Here is a 22,408-nt window from a genome sequence, read left to right as displayed (position 1 = left end):
AGTTAACAGCTAGTACCAAGACTCTATAAAGAGAGTATCTATCTCCATGACCTTGAGGGACAGAAAAGCCAAGTATCATGACTGAGGGTGATACAAGATGAGGCCAGGTATGCGCGGCCAGATAATGTAATGTAGGCCTTTGTATATAAGGAATTGGATCTTACTCTAAATATGGGAAGCCAGGAATGATTTATAAACATTTATTTAAAAAGCTCTAGCTGCTCTGCAGGAATAAATTGTAAGTGACCAGAGTGAAAGCTTGTGGCAGAACTACAACTAAAATTCTGGTGTCCTGACTTAACTGAAGGGCTACATATGCCAGGCTGTTCTAAGCGCTGAGGATGAACAGATTCCTGCCTTCGTAGGGTTCACAGACTAAGGGAGAGGGATAAGAAACCGCATATATGCGGGCTCAGAGATCCTGGCCCCGCCTACTGCCGCAACGCCCAGTTTGGGTGCTGCGGGCCGAAAGACCTCCGCATCAGGGGCGGGCGGGACTTCCGGGGGGCGGGGCCTGGCCTCGGTTGGCTCTTTTTGCGCCTGCGCCGGAGAGTTAACCCGCAAAGCAGGGATGAGGATCGCCGGAACCCATGCGTCCGTCTTCTGCTTCCGGGTCGGAGCCATGGCGGTGGCAAATTCAAGCCCTGTCAATCCCGTGGTGTTCTTTGATGTCAGCATTGGCGGCCAGGTGAGGTCCAGGCAGCCACTGCGCCGAAGGGACACTGCACGGGGCCAGCCGGGAAGATCTCACCCACCCAGGGATAGCGGACACGAGAATCCAGAAAACGAAACTGGACCAGAACCTACCGACCTGCGGGGCGGGGGCACGGGAGGGGGAGGAGGAGTCTTGCCCATCCTAGCGCCCCGCAGGGGGAGGGACTGGGCGGCATGGAAGGAGAGGCTGTGGAGGCGGAGATGGCAACGGGGAGAGAGGGGTCAGCCCCTCCAGTTCTCTGCTCACTGAGGCCTTCATGGTCTTGGACCGGGTATTCTGACCATCTCCCGCCGCTTGCAGGAAGTTGGCCGCATGAAGATCGAGCTCTTTGCGGACGTTGTGCCTAAGACGGCCGAGAATTTTAGGTAAGGAGATGATCCAGCTCTGCTAGATTAACTGAACCAGAAGCTGGACTCGGTACGCGTTATCCTCTGCCTCCCTCTATCCGTCCACTCGCTGCCCTGGAGATCGGAGTCCTCTCTGTAGCTCTCTGAATAGTCACCGTTTTTACTCTTCCCGTATCAATTTTGTTGTTAATTTGTATGCTTAGGTGTCTGGATGTCGGCTGGCCCGTTGGTGGGCTTGCTGGCGCGAATGTCTGTGCTCCCCCCATCCCCACCCCATTAAGGGCGCCGTCAGCTGTGATGTCATGGTGACTGAATCGTTCACTCTTTTCCCTTTCAGGCAATTCTGCACTGGAGAATTCAGGTCAGTCTCAGACGTGGTTGATTTCTCTGCTTGCTCTTGAAGGGTGTCCTGGGGCTGCAGTGGGGTTTTGGGGAACCACCGGCAGGACTTGAATGATTGCTGGTGACAGTAATAGACTTCTTCCGACTATCTTTAGGAGAGTCCCTTGGCTCCAGTGGGTGGTAAACTGGACAGGCCTATGATTACCTGTCATCACTCCAAGTTTCTTTCTTTTTGGTTATAGAAAAGATGGGGTTCCGATAGGATACAAAGGGAGCACCTTCCACAGGTAAGGCCTTGGCAAGCCATCCTGCAGGCTTTTAGAATTACTTCCTTGGGGGATTCGTCTCTTTAGAGGGAAATAAAACCATAGGATAATTCCTAGATCTTGAGAAGAAAGTTTTTGGGAACTCAACAATTGATTTGAAGGCTAATTAAAAGCCACAGTGATAAACATTTTATTTTTAAATCAATGTTAATCTAAAGTATGACTAAATGTTTTTCTAAACAACAGAACCTTCTCTCAGGATCCTTTATTCTCTGTTTCAGGGTCATAAAGGATTTCATGATTCAGGGTGGGGATTTTGTTAATGTAAGTACTATTTCTTTGCTATCAAAGCCCTATAGGAATATTGTTTTTTGTTATTGCTGAGCTACTATTTCTACTACAGGGCCCAGTCCTAAGGCTTGAAACAATAGCCAAGTTTGATGGGGAACGGGGGTATAGGAATGTCCTTTAGAGTTGCTGTCTTACTACTCTTTATACTACTAGATGACAGACATCAGCACTTTGAGTCACTGACTTCCAAATCCTAGCCTTTTAGGGCCAGAAACTGAACTTTCCCAGCATACCTATAGATGATCCATGAGAGATACAAACTAGTTAGTCACATGAAACTTGGATAGAAATCAGATGCAATTTTTTTTTTTCCTAAATGGCAGTAAGTCCTTTTTCAGTGAGCTCAGTGCTTATACTCTAATTCCCTTCCACCTCTGGTATCACAGTGCCTGGAAAGTGAGTTTTTTCATCAAAAATCGATTAGTGGGCAAAGAATCAGAGCAACAGAGGTAGATCGTTCTGGAGTGATGTTTCCTCTATTTACTAGCAGAGCCTAGGAGAGTAGTTCTTCACTGTGAAGCATAACTTTCTTGTGACTAGACTGTATGTGTCTTTCATACCAACCCTCTTCCCCTTCCTCTGACCTTGGAGGGTGCTTGAATAAACCATATCTCTTCTTAAACCTACTTTTGTCCTTAGCCAACCACTTGTGTGCATGTGCATGGTGGTTTTTCTTACTAATATTTGGTTAGTCATGTTGCTATTTTCTTGAATCTGGGAGACACTCTTTGTCCTTCATGTGTATATTTATTTAAACTCTTAGGAGTTTTTAAAGACCTGTTTCCTGTCTAGGTAAGGTTACAAAGTGGCAGATTTTAGGTTGAACCAGGCTTTCAGATATGCTTTGTTTCATGTGTGTTATGTTGTAAAACTAGGACATTTCACCAGAAAATTCCAGAGTTTTGTTTTCTCTATAAAGAATGGAAAATAGGGGTGCACTAGGCCTGTGTTTCTCATGTAGCAACAGTGGTTTGGAATCAAGTAACTGCTCCCTTTAAACAGGGTCTGTCCTTGCCATTTCACCTCAGTCACTATCATCTGCTTCCCTTATTTATGTCACTTGTCCCTGTGGGCATTTAAGTTTGCAACCCCTTGCGACACCTGATGGTAGTAGGGCTTGGGCGACCATATACTTTGTGTTAGCTGGTAAAAGGGCTAAGAATCTATTCTCTGCCTTCTTTTCTTTCTTTCCATAGGCTCCTATATTGCCAAATTGTCTTAACAGGGACGGGACCAACTTCTTGCTGGTCATTGCCAGGCCTATCTAGTCACTTGTAGATAGCCCCAGGGTCAGACAGCATAGTTGGTCAGATATTCTTGCTGAATATCAGCAAGAAACAATTGTTCAGAGCCACTCTTAGGAAAGAAAAAATAAAATGAGCAAGAAGCAGAAGTAGGATTTGAGACCTAAAGTTGGACCAAGAATATGTGTTTGTTTTAATAATTTTTTTTTTGGTTGCAAAAGTACAAAAAAGAAAATAAGTCATCTCAAGGAATCTTGCTTCTCAAGGAATAAGTTCTTGGCATTTTAGTTTAGAGCTGTCATTCTTACCGTTGCATATGTATGTGTGTCAGACATAATTTTTAACAGATTTAAGATCATGTATATGTTGTAATTTTTTTTTTAAGATTATTTATTTATTTATTTATTTGAGAGAGCAAGAATGAGAGAGAGAGAGAGAGAGAGCACATGAGAGGGGGGAGAGTCAGAGGGAGAAGCAGACTCCCTGCTGAGTAGGGAGCCCGATGCGGGACTCGATCCCGGGACTCCAGGATCATGACCTGAGCCGAAGGCAGTCGCCCAACCAACTGAGCCACCCAGGCGCCCCGTAATTTTTTTAAAGATTTTATTTCTTTATTTGACAGAGAGAGACACACAGCGAGAGAGGGAACACAAACAGGGGAGTGGGAGGGAGAAGCAGGCTTCCCGCCCAGCAGGGAGCCCAATGCGGGGCTCGATCCCAGGACCGTGGGACCATGACCTGAGCCGAAGGCAGACGCTTAATGACTGAGCCACCCAGGCGCCCCTGTGTTGTAATTTTTTATACCTAATAATTGTTTACCTTTTCCCTTGTCATGAAGTCATTCTTTACAATAGCTACATAATATTCCATTACGAATTGATAAATTTATTTGATCAGTCCACTATTGTTAAAGATTTAAGTTGCTTTGTTTTTTTAATATTTATTTATTCATTTGATTTTTATTTTAAGATTTTATTTATTTGAGAGAGAGCACAAGCAGGGGGAGTGGCAGACGGAGAGGGAGAAGCAGACTCCCCGCTGAGCAGGGAGCCCAGTGTGGGACTTGATCCCAGGACCCTGGTATCATGACCTGAGCTGAGGGCAGATGCTTAACCGACTGAGCCACCCAGGTGCCCCTATTCATTTAATTATTTTTTTTAAGATTTTATTTATTTATTTGAGAGAGAGAGAATGAGAGATAGAGAGCACGAGAGGGAAGAGGGTTAGAGGGAGAAGCAGACTCCCCGCTGAGCAGGGAGCCCGATGTGGGACTCTATCCCGGGACTCCAGGATTATGACCTGAGCCGAAGGCAGTCGCTTAACCAACTGAGCCACCCAGGCGCCCCCCTATTCATTTAATTTTTAAGTCACTTTCTGTTGTTTGCTCTGAAAATTAATTTTGTCATTTTCCCTGGCTCCTAGAGAGCAATAAGTAATGTAATTATAGAGAAGGATGCGAGAAGTGATCTGTCCCCCAGGTTTATTGGGAAATTGGAAGTGAACTTGTTTTTCTCTTCTTTCTCTATGTACATAGGTATTTGTGTGTAGTTAAAGATAATAGCTCACATTTATATAGTGCTGTATCAGTTGCAAGGTCTTTTCTGATTGGATCTTCATGGCAGCAGTGTAAAGAGCAGGTGATTTCATCTTCACTGGATAGCTGGAAGAAGTGAGACTCAGTGGTACAAAGTGACTTTCCCAGCTCATAAAGGATTGATCCGGAACTCACATCCAAATCTTTCCACTACACAGAGCTTGGTTTTATTAACTTTTAACCAAATAAAGGTTTGATTTTGACAGTTTTTTCCCTTGTCTGGCTTATGTTAATCCCCTTTGGTAATCTTTGCCCCAATAAGAGCCCCTTGATTCTTCCCTACGTCAGTGCTTTCCCTTTCTGCCGTGTGTCCAATATTCTTTTTCTTTACTAAGTGGCTGGAAGAAATTGGTCTTTTGGTACCCTCTCAGGGATTCTGTGTAAGGTACTGCAAATATGGCTTGGCCAAGTTGCTTTATTATCCTGACTTAAGTTGGCTTACCTGAAAAATGAGGAAGATAGTGCTTATTCCATGTGGTTACTGGCAGGGCGAAGAGATAATGCTAATAAAGCTAGTTTAAGCAGAAATTGGGGATTTATGATAAGGTGTTTCATGAAACCCAAAGGAAGAAACAGAACTAGGAACTGGAAAGCCACATAGAACCAAGGCAGTCCTTTTTTTTTCCTGTTTCTCCAGTGCTCTCTATACATGTGTGTTGCCTTCTCTTTCTGTTCTCCAGTCGACTTTGCAGAGGATGGTCACCCAGCTTCCAGGCTCACATGATAAATTCAACCTCAAAGAGAGCATCAGTCCTCCTTCACAATTCCCAGAGAAGGAACTTTAGTTGGCCCTGTATTAGTTGGGCATCTTCCCCTGAACCGGTCAGCTTTGGTCAGGAGGGTGGGATCTGTGCAGATGAGGCTTCCAGGAGCCCATCCACCTGCATAGCTTGGGGGAGTGGGGATAGTGGTCAGTTAAGTGGGTAATTTTATATGACTGCAGGCATGAGAGTCTTTGGGTGTGGCGAGGATTATGTATGTGATCATTGTACTGTTGTTCCCTACTCTGCCTGTGTCTTAACTGAGCATTCTAGAGGCCCAGCTGTGACCTGTTTTACCCAATCTGTGCGATGCCCTGACCAGTGTATGGGCTGCAGGTGCCTTGGATGGGGCTGGCTTTGATTGTAAGATAGGGTCCAAGAGGTGTGACTCGCAAAGTGACCTTCAAGAGGAAGAGTGCAACTTAACAAAGTTGGCTGTGGTGCAGCAGTATTCCTCCTCTGGGTTCCGGGGGGGGTGCAGGGGGTGGGGAGCAACACTCAAAACTTGCTAATACTTCCTTTTTCTCTGCTCAGGGAGATGGTACTGGAGTTGCCAGTATTTACCGGGGGCCATTTGCAGATGAAAATTTTAAACTGAGACACTCAGCTCCAGGCCTGCTTTCCATGGTAAGTAAGGTCCAGTCAAGGTTTTGGGTTAGATTTGTATCCAGCAGATGTCTGGGCCCCTCTTGAGGCCCGGTGCTATCTCTTAGGATGGAAGCAAATTCTTTACTTCTCTTGCTTATCCCAGGACTCACCTCTGCCACACCCACCTCCTTCCCCAGTTAGTTTTGATTTTTTTTTAAGATTTTATTTATTTATTCATGAGAGAGAGAGAGAAGCAGAGGGAGAAGCAGGCTCCCAAGGAGCAGGGAGCCCGATGCGGGACTCGATCCCAGGACCCCGGGATCGTGACCTGAGCCGAAGGCAGACGCCCAACCATCTGAGCCACCCAGGCGCCCTAGTTTTGATTTTGTTCGGCTGGAACCTCTAGCAGTCTGGGGGGCCACATCTGAACTCTGATATATGTTTTCTTACCTCTATTTGAGCCGGGATACGTGGCTCAACATCCAGCCCTGTTGCTCAGAGCATGGCCAGTTGCGCTTTCAGGACCCAGAGTCCATGTGCTTGGCACCCCACCCACCAGGATTCCCCGGCACCCTTCCACTCATGCTGCCTCCTGGCTGGTATCCCCACTGGGCTCGCTGACCACTCCTGCTCCCTTGGACTGGCACCGCTTCCTCCTTAGACCCATTCCCATACCTCACTCTCCTTTCTCAGCCCCTGGCCTGCCACACTTAACCCTCTCATCTGTCCCACTCCTGCTCACTCTCCTGCATGCTTACACCTCCTTCTTCCCCTTATTCATCCTGCCCTCCTTTTTTCCTTACTCACCTACCCTGCATCCCTCTCACTGTCCAATCCCCTCCCTGCCTCCCCTCATTACCCATTTCCCTGGCAATGCCCCCATTCTCCCTCCCCCAGACCCCATATTTATAGGCACATGCTCTGTCCTGCTTGCCTACCCTTCCACTTAACTACACAGGCATTCACCAAGTGAAGGTTTACCGACACCCACTCTGTCTCAGGCCTTAGGGTAGGGTACAAGGTATATACCTGATCCCTGCCCTTGTGACACTTAACATCTAACGGGGAAATCACACATGCAAACTGACAAGCCCAGCGTAGTGTAGTTCACACCACCATCTATTAAGGTGAGGGCCCCTCAGGGTATGTAAAAGTACTGGGAGGGCCCCACGGAATAAGAGTCATTACTTTGAGGGGTCAGGCATGGCTTCACGGAGGAGGGTGGCATCAAATAACAGGGCAGCATGGTCAAGAGTTAGAAGGTGAGGAAGAATGAGAACATAGGATGTGAATGGGGGAGGGAAGGACCAGTAGAGACACTGGAGAGGAAGCTGGGGTCTAGCCCCTCAAGGGCTTCAAATGCCAGAATAAGGATGAAGTGTGTGGACTTTCTTTGATAGGGTATGGAGAGCCGTATGCTTTTTTGAGCAGGGTTGATCAACTTTGTGATTTAGAGCCAAGCCCCTGGCTGTGGTGTGAGTGGCAGATGGGAACAAAGAGGTGGGGACAGAGAAGCCAGTTAGGAGGCTGCCATGAGAATTGGGTGAGACCTGCCCAGCAAACAGTGTGCAAGCCCCCTTTTCAGAAAGCCAGGCTGGGCAAGTGCAGGTAAATGTTGTAGGCGTAGCTTAGGTGGGCTTGGATCTTCTCCAGGAAGGCTAGAACCTTTTAGGGGCATGCCATCTATGGAGGAGTCAGAAAAATGGAAGGAAGTGTTGGTCTCTGCTCCCTCAGGCTGACACTGGTGAAGTTGTGCAATCACAGATCATGTGGCACAATTGTTTTTGTTTCCATCCTCCGCTAAATCCTAAGTTCCTCAAGGGCAGGGACCAGGCCTCAGTGGTCTCCAAGCCCTACTACCTGATACAGAAGGGCGTGGAGCAGATACCGATGAACGACCGAAAGATCATCAGAATGATAGGTAACATTTATTGGCCAATTGCTTAATAAACATCATATTTGCATTAATTCATTTTAATCCTTTCAGCATCCCTTTGAGATAGGTACAAATGAGAATACTGAGGCCTAGAGAGGTTATGTGACTAAACTAAGGTCACACGGTCTGTGGCAGAGCTGGGATTCCAGCGAGGTCATCATCTGGCTCCAGAGCTTACTCTCGAAAGCAGGAAGCTGTACTGCCTGAGAGAATGAGTAAATGAGTGGCTGAGGGCAGAGTGTCCCTTAAGCTATAAAAACGTGTATGACTATTCTCCTGCTTGCTTGCTAATAAACGTTCATACACCAGCAGCAAGGTAGATTGAGTGACTGCTTGATTGATTGGTGAAAAGAAGGAAGCAAAGAATTGGGAGCCCTGGGAAGTCTGTCCCTCATTCCACGGCATGTGCCTCCTCTGACTGGCTCAGCCATTCCCTTGATTTCATGTAGATGTTTGTAAGTACACGCACAAAACCCAAAAGTAGCCTCATCTTACGTAGGGCATTTCTAAGTATAACATAAAATCCCTAGTGAGGTAGTGAGCACATTCCCTTGGACAGTGTCGTGAATGTATTTCATACACATTTTTATTTCTGCACAGCTGAACACAGAATCAACCAGCTTAAATCCATGAAGTGTCTGATTACCGCTAGGGACCTATCTCATAATTTCCAGTCCTGCCTCAGTCATGTTAATCGTATGAGACCTGTGCTTTTAATAGTACTCTCAGTTTCCCATTGTCTACTCCTTTTTTCCTAGACAAGGGAAGTATGCAATAAAATGTTCACAGGCAGACACTGTCACAAGGCAGTGCTACTGAAAGGTAACGTGGACTTGTTGATGTACAAAAGCCTGAATTTAGCATTTTAAAGGCAGTTCTGGGGTATCAACATATAAAGTACAAAAGTACACTTCATAAGTCAGATAACGCTTTACAAAGTATCATTGTGCATCGTAATCATAGCATATTCTTTTATAATGCATTGTGAAATGTAATGTAGAAACAATTTCAAGGAAGGAGATGGAATACGGCTAGAGACTTTCAGATTCTCAATTAAAAAAATACTTCTTCCTGTAAAATTCAATAATAAAGGATTTTGGGTGTAGCTGTAAAAAGCAAACATCAATTGATTAAATGTAGTCTTTTTCTAGCATGGCACTAGCATAGCAACTTCTCACACCTTCTTAGTCTTTTATTACCATTGTTATGGTGCAATACAAAGCTATTCAGACAAAAGAGCTTATGGCACAGGCAACAGGCTTTTTCTCCATGGTATCTAACTTGTAACTATAATCCAGGTATAACCCTTGTTGGATTAAATACAGCAAATCAGTCCCTGTGAACAATTGTTCCCATTTTAAAAATCCACACCGCAGGAGAACTGTACATTTATTTAAGGATCTAGCTCCTTGAGGGCAGTGATTATGTATCCTGTTTATCTCTATATCCTTGGATCCTAGCTTAGGATCTGGCTTATAGTAGGTATTCAGTAAGGTTTTCTAAAAGAAAGGAATCAGGGCTACAGGCTCTTTTGGGAATCTTTTTTTTTTTTTTTTTTAAGGTTTTATTTATTTGTCAGAGATAGAGTGCACAAGCAGAGGGAGTGGCAGGCAGAGGGAGAGGGAGAAGCAGGCTCTCAGCTGAGCAGGGAGCCCTGATGCGGGGCTTGACCCCAGGACCCTGGGATCATGACCTGAGCTGAAGGCGGATGCTTAACCGACTGAGCCACCCAGGCTCCCCTCTTTTGGGAATCTTGCCCTTCAGCTAGCATGGCCAGGAAAACTCACTGAAGGTATACTTGGTTTCTGTCAGGCCAACAGTGGTCCCAGTACAAATGGCTGCCAGTTCTTCATCACCTGCTCTAAATGTGATTGGCTGGATGGGAAGCACGTAGTGTTTGGTGAGTCGTCTTCCTGTCCCAGATTCCGGGCCCCATCCACACGGAGTGGGACTTCCAAAGGACCCAGTCCTCAGACTCCAGTCCCAAGAGTGCTCGACTGATGTAACTGCTCTGGGAAGGTGGAAGTGGTAGGAAGTGGGGAGGACGTGTGGTTAGAGCGCCGGAGGGAAGGATTGAGGGGCTGTCTGATGTCGTGTGTAACCACTTGGGTGATCTGTATGTCTGGGAGGGAAACCCGGATGGTATCACTTAAGAAATGCCACACAGAGGGAGCACGGTACAGTAGGGCTTTGCAATCGCCCAGACCTAGTACTCCACTCCTTCCTACCTGTGACCTTGGGCAAATCATTTCACTTCCATCAAATCTCAATTTTCTGATGGTAGTATGAGGACCAAATGAGTTGCTGGCTAAGAGTGGAAGCTGGAAAGTGCTATGCAAATGAGAATAATAAAGTCTAACTCATACTCTTCCTACAGGAAAAATCATTGATGGACTTCTAGTGATGCGAAAGATTGAGGTGAGTCCTGTTTTGATTTCCTCTATCTTGGCCATTCTGGTCTAGTAGCAGGGGTGTGTTAGGCCCAGTCTTTACTGCCTGCAGTTACATGGGCTCCCTCAGGAAGAGGGAGGAGTCCATGGCCCCCCACCCCTCCCTGTTTTCTTGGCCTGTAAGTTTGCCTTTCTGATGCTCACTGAGGTTTGGCCTCTGGTGGCCCCTTCACCTACTTGATAAAATCCTACTCAGCAGTGAATCCACGATCCTTTGTGACCTGGTCCCCGCTACCTCTCCACAGCCCCTTCTGCCACCGCTGCCTCCAGGTTCCAGTCTCGTCAGGCATTTAGCTCTTCTCTAAATAAATATGCCATACACATTCCTGCCTCTGAGCGTTTGCTTGTGCTCTTTCCTCTACTGGAATGCTCCTTTCCTTTCTTTTCCTCCTGGTGGGATCCCATCCATACTCCTGGGCCCAGCTCAAATGTCCCCTGCTGTGTGAATCCTTCTTGACCTGTTTAAGCAGTGGGTGCTTCCTCTGCCCTGTTGTGTAAACTCTGTCTTATAACTTACTGCATTGTTTTATAGCATAGGTTTGATTTTTTTAAAATGTTGGACATTTTCTCTTCAATCTGGATTATTTTTACCCTTGTGCTAGGACATGGACTGTTAGCATTTTAGTCCCTGAGTCCTCAGTCTGTAGCACAGGGGCTGGCAGGCATCAGTACGTGTTTGGTGAGTGTGTGTGTCTGAGCGGATGAATTTCCACTGTGCTTTCTCTCCTAGAATGTTCCCACAGGCCCCAACAATAAGCCCAAGCTGCCTGTGGTGATCTCACAGTGTGGGGAGATGTAGTCCAAAGCAAGACTGATCAGGTACGTGTGTCTTTCTCCTCCTGGTTAGGAGTCCCCAGTGAAGACAGCATGGCCTGGTGGAAGGAACTTTAGACTTGAAAACATGGGATTGAGCCTCGTTTCCTGTCTGTGTGACCTTGGGGAAATCACTTCCCTTTTCTGAGCCTGTTTCTTCATCGGTCAAATGGAGACAATCGCTATCTCAGGCTCATTGTAAGGATCAGAAGAGAAAGAGTTATTAAGGCATTTTACTTTTCTACCACTTTGTGGCCTACAGAGTATCAACCTGAATACCAACCAAATACCAGTAGGCAGTCTCTGACATCACTGTCAGACTGTAGTTCCTTCCATTCAGTGCTCCTGCTGGAAGGACCTGGCTCCTTTCCTGGGCGACTCCGGGCTGGGAGCAGCCTGGGCAGCCAGGAGACACAGCTGTCATGCCTCTCTTGTTGGAACTGATGCTCGGGGCACCTGGGGGGCAGTTAAGTGTCTGTCTTCGGCTCAGGTCATGATCCCAGGGTCCTGGGGTCGAGCCCTGAGTCACGCTCCCTACTCAGTGAGGAATCTGCTTCACCCTCTCAGTCTCCCTCTGTGCTCTCTCTCTCTCTCTAAAATAAATAAATCAAATCTAAAAAAAACAAAAAACAAAAAAAACCTGATGCTCATTTCCAGGCCCTGACTTTGTATCTGCCAGCCTCATAAGTAAACGCAACACATTTCTCAGCCTGCACGGGCCCACTTCCTCCCCACACTCGCCACTGCCTGCTCTGTGCTGGGTGACAGAGAATTGAAAAATGCCTCTGTCTTTCAGGAGCTTATGGGGTGTAAGACACATTCTCAGAAGTGATCACTAGTAACCTGAGTGACATTGCTAAGTTTGATCAGAGTTGAAGGGAGAAATTGATCAGCTACGTGTGGGGTGGTGATGTTTTGCCTTTTCTTCCTTCCTTCCTTCTTTTTTTTTCTTTTTTTAATTTTCAAACCTGCAGAAAAGTTGGAGGAATAGTATACTGAACACCCATCTCCCTTTCACCCGGATTTACCAATGGTTAATATTCTTGTGTTACCATTTTACTTTGACATTGGTTTTTTTCTTTCCCTTCTTCCCTCTCATCCCAGTCCCTCTCCTCTTTCCTGCTCCCCTTCTTTCCCTCCTTTCTACCTTCGTTCTGTCCATCGTTTTCCTTCATTGCTTTCTCATTTGAAAGTTGAAGACTTCTTGACACTTTACCCCTAAATACTTCAGCAAACAACTCCTAAAAATAGCATCCTATATAACCACAGTAATATTATTTAATATACATGTTCCAACTTCCCCTGCTGTCCACATAGTAACTTTAATAGCTCTAAAAAAAAAAAAAAATTCAATGAACGTTCACATATTTTATTTGGTTGTTTATTTTTAATCCTAAAAGTAACATAATACAATCTCGAGAAAACAGTTCAAGTCCTTGTCATTACCCCTCCTCCCCATCCAGTCCCACTTCTGTCCCAGGAGGTCACTGCTTTCAGTTTGATGTATGTCCATCAGGGCCTTTTCTATGCCTATCTTATTTTGGGAGGTTTTGTTTTTCCTAAATGTCATCATACTGTTTTGTTCATGTGTTTTCCATTTGGCAGATGTCTTGAAGACTTTTCCTCTTCCATCACATAAAACTACTTCATATGAAAACAAACCGACAATATGCTGTGTTTGTAGCATATAGCTTATTTTATCCTTCTCTTACGATTTGAATAGTTATAAATTCTGCGTCTTAGTTTTCTATTTTAAATGTTGTGACTATTTTGTCCAGAACATATTTTAAGCAAAAACTGGCATTGTGTTGCTTATCTTAACTTTGGTGATATCCTTTGTTAAACAGAAGTTCTAAATTTTGATGAGGTCAGAATTATCAGTCTTTTTTCTTATGGCTTTTGTGGTTTTTGTCTTGTTTTAGGAAGGTCCTTACTATCTCAGATCATAACGTCTTTTGTATTTTTTCTAATATTTCTGTGGTTTTATTTATGTGGTAATTTATTTATTTATTTATTTATTTATTTATTTATTTATTTATTTTACTTTAAAAATCACCTAGAATCTATTTTTCTTTTCTCTGCCTTTTTTTCTGAATGGAGATCTAGTCAAGTGCCAGACCATTTTAATAACTGTACATACCTCTATCTGTGACTTACTTTGTGTTCGTAGCATCTGGCACTTACAGGGATTCATTAAAAATTTATTACATGAGTTAATAGAGAGGGAGAATGTCAGGCATTTTAGGCAGGGAACTGGTGTGAGCAAATGCTGAGGCGGGCATGCACAAGTGTGTGCTAGAAGCTGCATGTGGTCCTCTCTCTTGTCCAGCCAAATGGTCCCTTCTGAGGCACAGTTGACACCCTGAGCTTTCTTTTCTGCCAGTACTGGAGGTCCCTAGGGCTCAACCTGCTCTCCCTCTTCAGTAGTGGCTGGCATTTCCCTCCTTCTCCCACCTCTTTCTTTGCTGAACCTAAGTTGAGCTGCTAGGTCCTTTTCCTTCTAAGGATTGACCATTGACCACTACCAGAGGACAGAGATGAAAAGAATAGTGTTTAGAAATTTTTTTTTTTTTAAGATTTTATTTATTTGACAGAGACAGCGAGAGAGGGAACACAAGCAGGGGGCATGGGAGAGGGAGAAGCAGGCTTCCTACGGACGGGGAGCCTGATGCGGGGCTCGATGCCAGGACCCCTGGATCATGACCTGAGCTGAAGGCAGACGCTTAACGGCTGAGCCACCCAGGCACCCTGTGTTTAGAAATTTTTTGATTGGGCCTTCTTTTTTGTATTTTTCCACGTCCCTTTATAGAAAGTTCGTGGAAATCCTTGTTGAGGGCTTAATTTCTGAGGGTGGTGATCACAGTCCTCCCCTCCTCATCTCTGATTAGCAAAGGGCAAAGTAAACGTTTGCCCCCGTGGAAGCCTCTCTTCTCAGCCTGCAACCCAAGCAGAACAAATTCCACGAGGGCCATTTGACGTTCCAGAGGCTTCTTAGACCAGAACTATCCAATAGAAATTCCTTTCTGTGATGGTAGAAATGTTCTGTATCTATGCTGTCCATCATGCAGCTCTAGCCACATGTGACAGTTGAGCACTTGAAATATGTGGCTGATGTGACTGAAGGACTGAATTTTTTATTTAATTTTAATTAAAGTGCAGTACCTCCAATTCAGTCTCCTACCCATGACTTGCTCAGAACTGAATTTTTCATAGCTAATACTTAGAGGCAATATCATAGTGGCAGTTATCATTTATTGCATACTTCTTGTGCTCAGATATTGAGCTAAGAACTTGAATTATCTCATTTAACTTTACCAAAAATCCTTATCATAAGTTTTAGGGAATCTAGGTGGCAGTCTGACTTAAAGGGGCTCCACTTTGGGTTTCTCAGTAATGTGCTTTGGGAGAAAGTAAGGAAAAGTGGAGATTAATTCCCCAGGGAGCAAGGCATCATCCCATCATTCTTCTTTCCAGCTGTAAAGTTATAAGCATCTCTAATTCCTCTGGGAGTGTTTCAGATCCCTGACGTTGTTTGGGGCAGGATAATGGTTGACAGCTAATATAGATGCTGTTTTCAAACCCTACTGGGCAGTATTTCTCAAACATCAATGCACTTATGATTCACCAGGAGATCTTATTAAAATGCTGGTTCTGGCTCAATGGGTCTGGATGGGGCCAGAGATTTTGCTTTTCTAACCAGCACTCAGGAGATGCTAATGCTAACTTTGAGTGGCAAGGCTGTAGTGGAATAACAGAGCCTGCTTTTTAATCGAGATGCCACCATATTCCAATCAGAAAAGACCGAGAAGGAGATCCTCTCTTGGTGGCACTGGTCCAGCAGGAATCTGCTGCATTCAAATCAAGATATCACCTAATTGCGCATGTGAGGCCTTGTGTCTAGGCACTGAAAATCAAAGAAAATGGGAAGGAGATAGCAGACAGCACAGTGACTTGATCAGCTTTACCTCCCTAGGAAGCACTTCTAGAACTTCTGGTTTTGCCGTAGATCCTGACTTTGGTTTTAGTGAACATGAAGTTTTCTGTACAACTCTCGATGTAGAAACCATGGTTTTATCTCAGTGGGTGCTGTGAAAGCTTTTTATGATGAATTTGGTTAGGTATACATAAGTGAACCGTGGCCCTCAGGATCCTCCTGCTGCAATCTGAATCAGGTTCTTTGCTACTTAGAACCACTTGGGGGCTGGTGAAACCTCTGTTTGGAAAGCTTGAGAGTCTCTTGGAAAAGGGAGTGGCTGTGAGCTCTGCCAGCCCAGCTAAGTCTGAACCGCTGCTCTTCCAGTTATCCCCACATGTGGTACCTGTAGCAAGCAGTAGATCTCTTTCTTCTGTCATTGTTTCCCAAATTTCCCTAAAGAATCAAATCACTGGGGGACATTTGTTAAAGCTACTAATTCCCAGATCCCTTCCCTGGAGAGTTCAAGTTGAGTGAGTTTGAGGTAGGATCTGGTATGCTGTGTTTGTAACAAGCATCTCAGATGCTTCTTATCAGAGAAACATGGGTAACACTGCTCTAGGTGGTGCCGTGATGAGTATCCTTTAGCATTTGCATCTTAGGAAAAATATGTGATTAGTGCAACACATCATTTTACAGTGAGGCATTCTTAAAGTTTAAATGGTGATTAGGTTAAAAATTAATTGTACCTGTGGGTGGTGGATAGAACAGTGGGGAAGGTGCTGTGGGAATGACTGAGCTTTAGGAAACACTGTCCCCCATTCTGGGATTACCCGTAGATGTGATATGTTCCTGTAGAGGAAGGTAATGGGACATGTTGGTGGCACACAGGCTGGTCCTTCATTCCTTCCACAACTACGCACTGAGGGAGTAAGATGGGTCCCATGCCGCATAGGAGGCTGCAAGTTTGAAAAGCCCAGTTCCTGCCTTCAGGGAACTCACAGTCTCTGGGGGAAACTGCCCATGACAGCACAATAAAACACTGGCCTGGAGGTTCAGAACAGAGTAAGGAAAGCTGGAACGCCCATGCCTGCCTGGAGCAGTGTGGGAAGACTACAGAAGAGATGATGCTGTGGCCGAGTACGTGAAAGAAGAGAACTTCTCATGTGGCTAAGAACGGGAGGGCATTCCAGGCAGAGGGAACAGCATGAGCAAAAGCACAAAAGCAGGAAATAGCTGCAAGTGTAAGGGAAATTGCACATCGTGCCATATGGCCAAAGCAGGAAGGTATGAAAAGCAAAGGGTAAGACAGTAAGGCTGGAGGGGGCCAGGGCCAGTTGTGGGAACCAGTGCAGGCTGAGATGCTCATGTGTTATCTTGAGAGTGGGCTTTGGGCACTAGGCACATTTTTCTCCCCCTGGGGTGAGAGTCCATCGTACTCCAGAGATTGTCAGAAGGGAGCCTAGCCCAGCCCTCTGAAAAGAGCCAGGCCAACAGGAGCCACTGGAGGATTTTGAGCAGAAGAACATTGTGATTGACTTTTCTTATTCCAGAGGTGATGCTGGCAGCAATGTGGAGGAGAAGCTGAGGCCAGTGAGGTGTTCAGTGCAGCAGTCCAGGCGAGAGAAAAGGTTCCACATGAAAACACAGGTCTAGGGAGCACCAGAGATTTGGCAGCAAATATTTGCATGCCTGCTGGGTGTGTGACACTGTTGTTCCGTGCCCTGAAAGGCAGAAGCCCTGCCAGCTAAAAAGGGAGGGGAGGGGAGAATGGCTTCATTCCAGTCCAATCCAGTACAAAGGCAGAGCTCCCAGTGTCGTAGTCAGGTCTCACACACATTGAGGTACGCCAGTCGGTGAAATACCACATAGCCTTAAAAACAAAAAACAGTAGGTCTGTATGTGTTGGCAGATTTCTAGGGTACGTTTGTTAAGTGACAAAGTCAAGATTTAGTACATTTAACTATTCCAGAAATTACTGTAGTGAAATATAGCCAACTGTTAGTACTGGTTACTTGTGTAGTGTAGAGATAGCAAAGTTTCTTTTTTCCCCATTTCTGTTGTTTCGTGTATGCTTCAATTTTCTGTATTGAGCATGCATCTTATAATAGAAATACATACTATATATACGCAGTTCTAACTGATCCTAGTTGCTCCCAGCTGCTCCCAGGAGCATGTGGCTAACATCAGTCTGAATCACTCCCTGGTCCCTCCGTCTCCTCCCAGGTCTAGGCGCAGTCAGCAGTGCCTTCCTGGGTGCTAACACAGTACTTGGTTCATCTCTCTATACAGCATCTAACATAGCATATCACAAATGTGTTGGCCTGGTTTTCTGTAGACGGAACTCCTTGAAGCAGGGACCGTGCTGACTAACACAGTGCCTGGTCTAGGATAGAGCTTAGGTCCTAGGGCACCATTGAACTTATAAAGTGCATTTATGCAGTTCTGTGCATTCTGCTTGGGGGCCCAGGTTTCAACTTCTGTCTGAATCTGCAGTATGACACCAGGATGCACTTTCCCTTGGAGGGAAAGGGGCGTGGCTATGTTTATGGGGAGGGAGACAGAGTAGTTTCTGAGTGTACTCACTCTGTTCTTTTAGTAAAGCTAACGACCAAGGCCATAAACAAAGGGTGTGGACTTTACTTTCTCTGTAACACTGGGACCAAGACCTGCAAGGAAGAAAGATTGCTCTTTGTTCTAGAGCTCCACAGAGAGCCATTGAGGTCTGGCAAAAAACACACACAGACTTTGGAGCCAAGTAGACCAGGAAACCCCATCAAGCCTTTAAACCCCTTGGGACCCTAGTTTCCTCTTTTGCTTGATTACAGATAATACAGACGGCACAGAGTTTGTGAAGGGTAAATAAATGAGATGATATGTGTGGCCATAAAATGTTAGTTTCTTTCTTTTCGGTTCTTGTGTAGTATACCTCTCAGTTTAATCCTAGGGAACCAAAGGTCTGACTGAGGGCCAGAGTCAGACCAGTTCTGCTCTTTTGGGAAAAGCAGGTTAGGAGTGTAGAGAAGAGATGGGAGTATTGTCTCTCGTGGAATGTTCCCTTCCTGTGCCTCTGAGCTGCTGTCTCGTCCATCCCTAACAGACCTCCACCTCTCTGCTGTTGTAGGCCTTCCCTTGCTCTGGGTCACGCTCTTGAGTAAAATAATCCGGATTGGCCCCTGTGTTTGCTTCCCTGCCTGCTGCGGCCCTTTTTGATCAAGAGACCTTGGAAGTGTCACAGATTCAGAACCCACGATTTTCTGTTTAAGTTTTCAATTGTAAATAAAGTTTTGTTTTGTTTTGGTACACGTGTTGTTTTTATTTTTATTTTTATTTTTTTAAAGATTTTGTTTATTTGACAGAGAGAGACCCAGCGAGAGAGGGCACACAAGCAGGGGGAGTGGGAGAGGGAGAAGCAGGCCTCCCCCGGAGCAGGGAGCCCGATGCGGGGCTCGGTCCCTGAGCCGACGGCAGACGCTTAACGACTGAGCCCCCCAGGCGCCCCGACACGTGTTGTTTTTAAACAGTTGTAGTGATAGCCGTGCTCCTCGTGCTTCAGCTAGAAGGACTGGCTACCGAGGCTGGCATGGACCAGAGCCAAACCGTCACTGTGGTTAGGTGATGCCTCACACTTGCAGGCAATTGTAGCCGTCCCCTCTTGGGTTCCAGCTGATTGGGCAAGGAAGGCAAAGCCCCAGGGCTATAAGCACAGTTTATTCCAAGGATGTTCCCAGTAGGTTATGTGTGGTTGGTTCTGGAACCTGTGGGGTAAGGGTCACTAAGGTGGGACATTTTTGGATTGGAGACCGTTTGGTAGAATGTGTCTACTCAATCATGATGAAGTGGGAATAATTTACTCAAAAATCTTGGTTTCAATATTGGGTCATTTTTTAAACAGTAGAGGTTTTGAGAAATTATCTTCCCCTTTCAGAGCCTCGGTTTTCTCATCTGTAAAGTGGGGATAATAATACCTATCTACTTCGTAGCATTGTTGAAAGGGTCAAATAAGCAAATGGACATGAAAGCAACTTGTAAACAGTAACATGCCTTGGAAAATGCTTATCTTGAAAGGACAGAGCCCAACACAGAAAGATCCCACCGAGCATAATGTTAAAGAGGTGAAGAGAGTTCCCTGGTGTTCCTTTCATGAGGCCATTTCCATGCCATTCCTACTTTTTCCCTCTTGGCTTATGGGCAGGGATGACTCATACCTCCTGGCAGTGGCAGAGAGGTAGCACAGAGCTGAATTCTGTGACAGAATAGAACCTGGTTAAAAGTGCCATTTCAGTGTATTGGAGTACAGGGAGCTGGTGAGATATATAAGGGCTCTACAATATAGATATTTGCAACTTTCTATAGTTAAGTAAACAGGGTTCAGGGACAAAGTGAAGAAAGGACTGACCTAGTGGAGGAGAGATCTTTAAATAACTAGACAAGGTGGAATTATATAGAGAGAGAGGAAGGAGGAGGAGCAGCTCAGATCCCGAGCTGACGTGATGGGCCATTCATTTGAATTCAGTTACACTTGGCACCTGCATTCTAGGCCAGTCTCTGTCCTGGGCACAGGAGCTGCAAGATGAGTAGGATGTGGCCCGTGCTTGTGATGTACAGGAGATAGGCCCATTTCAATTCAGTGTGGTATTAGAATGTGAGCCCTTAGTAGGAAGGCAGGAAATTCGGTTTTGTTGTTTTGTTTTGTTGCTATGCCCCCCAGCACCTAGAAAAGGTAAGTATCTAGTAAGTGCTCAAGAAATACCTGTTGCATGAATGGTATGTACAGTGGTATGCTGTGGGGGAGGGGGGTAGCATGAAAGGAAGAGGTAACATTTGAGGTAAGTATTGACAGATTGGGGGCTTTCTAGGAAGAGGAACTATGTTCTTGGGCCAGAGTCAATTAGAGATGGAGGACAAGGTGAACATTATTTTGCAAAGGAGATTCTTGGAATGAACCTTGCGTTTCATATCACTTACGGGTGGCCCTGGAGTTGTCTAAACTGGTCACCATGCTGGGCACTGTGGCAGGGGCTAGGAAAACTGGGGTGGAAAGCTCCCACCTTGGTGCAGGGGTTGAACTGTGGCGGGAACTATTTATCCTTTAGTGCCTCAGTGCCATCTCTGCAGGGGTATGGAAACTCATTTCTTAAATAACTCATCTTTCTGCTCCTTGAGCATGAAGGGAACTTATGAAATAACTGGGTAAGTAATGATACTTTTAAGTAACATTTTAAAGACAAATGTTCCAGAATTGATATTTCTGTTTGAGAAGCCCCTTCAAAGCAGTTAGATAGCAAAGGTTGCTCATTTATTCAGAGGTGCTGCTCCCATTGTTCTAAGTGTCCACTTTGGGGAAAAGGTCTCAAACCTATAGGGCACACTTTTAAATGTCCCCAGTGTTGGCAGAACTGCCTTTTGAGGAAACATTTTCTTTTTAACAGTCAAAAGTTATCTGGAGCTGGAACAGCTGAATAGCAGCTCTAGAATCTGCCTATTCTGTCCATACACATTACTGCTGCAAGCCTTTTTCACCTGGATTACTGGTGCAGTTGCCCAGACAACCTCTCTGCTGTCAGTACCTTCTCCAGTCCATTTTCTGTACCATGTTATTCATAGAACAAAATTATTAAGATACTATGTGTCAGGTACTAGTCCAGATGCTTCAGGAACTCAGTCTGAGGAGAGGAAGATTTAATGCAAAGGAGTGTGTTAGATAGGAGGGTCTCCTAACAAGGTAACATCTGAGGCAAGACCCAAAGGATGAAGAGTTAAGCAGTCAGAAGAAGGGAGAAAGGAAGAGTTATATGTAGAAGGAATAGTATGTGATAGCTCAAAGGAAGCAATGGCTCAAATATCACCTGGAAGGTTGAATGAGGAATGTGAAAGAAGTGTCAGAGGTAAGTTTGGAGAAGTCCTACAGAGTCCTGTAAACCACAATAAGGAATTTGGACAAACCTAAGGGCAGTAGTAATAAGACTGTCATGATCAGATAGATGTTTTCAGAACACTCTGGATATTGTGGTGGAGAATCTTAGAGGAAGAAAGAGGTAGAGAGTGGCTAGGAGGTCACAGCAGTGCTCTAAAGTGAGGGGTCAGCAAACTGGTTGGCAGGTCAGACCACACTCCCTGTTTTTCAGTGGCTCATAAGCTAAGAATAAGAATGTTTTTTAAATGTTTAAATAGTTGAAACAAAAGAATATTTTGTGATATGTAAAAATACGAAATTCGAATTTCAGTGTCCACAAATAAAGTTTTTTTGGAACACAGGTGCACTTGTTTATTGTCTGGCTGCTTTCAGGCTCTAAGGTTGAGCAGTTGAGACAGAATCGTGTGGCCTGCAAAGCTTAAAATATTTGCTATCTGGCCCTTAGAGAAAATGTTTGCCTACCCTGCTGTAAGCAATAGATGATTGCCTATACTTGGTGTCACGGAAGTAGGAATGAGAGACTCTGGTTTGACATTTAGAGATTTTTAGGACTGATTCAGGGAAGCCTTTAGGAGGTGGAATTTACAGTCTAGATGATACTGCACTGGCCTACTGTCTACTTCCATTTTGTCCCTCTACAGCCCCTTCTCCACTCAGTAGCCTTTTTTTTTTTTTTTAAGATTTTATTTATTTGACAGAGACACAGCGAGAGAGGGAACACAAGCAGGGCGAGTGGGAGAGGGAGAAGCAGACTTCCTGCTGAGCAGGGAGCCTGATGAGGGGGCTCCATCCCAGGACCCTGGGATCATGACCTGAGCCACCCAGGCGCCCCACACTTAGTAGCCATTAAAAAAAAATTTTGCCACTCCCTACTTACAGTTCTAAAATTACCCTTCTCAGTGTTGCCCTTAGGATAATTTCAAATAAAATGTTCCTAATTTGAACCTGCCTACCTCTAACCCAAGGTCTTCATTCTAGTCTAACTAGACTACTTCTATTTCCCCCAGACCCCGTCTCCTTGCCTCTAGGCTTTTGCATAAACCTAGTGCCTGGAGTCAGCAACTCCACCTTCTTCCCACCTCCACTCCCAAAATGCTTTGTGCTTCTGCAAAGCTGGAGTGTTTGGAGTTTGGGGTATTTAAATTTCTGCCTTCATCCCTAGACTGAATTT

The 22,408-nt window shown here is 45.2% G+C and overlaps 1 protein-coding gene across 2 annotated transcripts; it reads left to right on the top strand.

Annotated features, from left to right (window-relative positions):
• The first annotated feature begins 581 nt into the window (after positions 1-581).
• On the top strand, positions 582-18,623 carry PPIH (peptidylprolyl isomerase H). 2 transcript variants are annotated; one of them, XM_028123327.2, is made up of 10 exons: positions 582-688; positions 1,016-1,080; positions 1,400-1,423; positions 1,647-1,691; positions 1,952-1,994; positions 6,155-6,247; positions 9,957-10,044; positions 10,522-10,562; positions 11,325-11,413; positions 18,445-18,623. In XM_028123327.2, exons 1-9 carry the CDS (start codon positions 623-625, stop codon positions 11,391-11,393), a joined length of 534 nt encoding a protein of 177 aa, XP_027979128.2. In that variant the 5' UTR covers positions 582-622; the 3' UTR covers positions 11,394-11,413; positions 18,445-18,623. The 2 variants fall into 2 exon arrangements, with proteins under 2 accessions (XP_027979128.2, XP_027979129.2); XM_028123328.2 differs by having other exon boundaries at positions 18,421-18,623.
• The last annotated feature ends 3,785 nt before the right edge of the window (positions 18,624-22,408 follow it).

Source organism: Eumetopias jubatus, unplaced genomic scaffold (genome assembly GCF_037043125.1).
Source record: "Eumetopias jubatus isolate StellerSeaLion01/CBP00866 unplaced genomic scaffold, mEumJub1_p1.0 scaffold_4, whole genome shotgun sequence".
Classification (NCBI taxonomy): domain Eukaryota; kingdom Metazoa; phylum Chordata; class Mammalia; order Carnivora; family Otariidae; genus Eumetopias; species Eumetopias jubatus.
Note: the sequence above shows the minus strand (reverse complement) of the source record. Positions and strands in the feature narration are given on the sequence as shown.

Excerpts from the sequence above, each read along its gene's own strand:
- PPIH (XM_028123327.2), top strand. The coding sequence starts at position 623 with ATGGCGGTGGCAAATTCAAGCCCTGTCAATCCCGTGGTGTTCTTTGAT. Across the intron at positions 689-1,015 it reads ATGTCAGCATTGGCGGCCAG|GAAGTTGGCCGCATGAAGAT; the intron begins GTGAGGTCCAGG and ends CGCCGCTTGCAG. Across the intron at positions 10,563-11,324 it reads TAGTGATGCGAAAGATTGAG|AATGTTCCCACAGGCCCCAA; the intron begins GTGAGTCCTGTT and ends TTTCTCTCCTAG.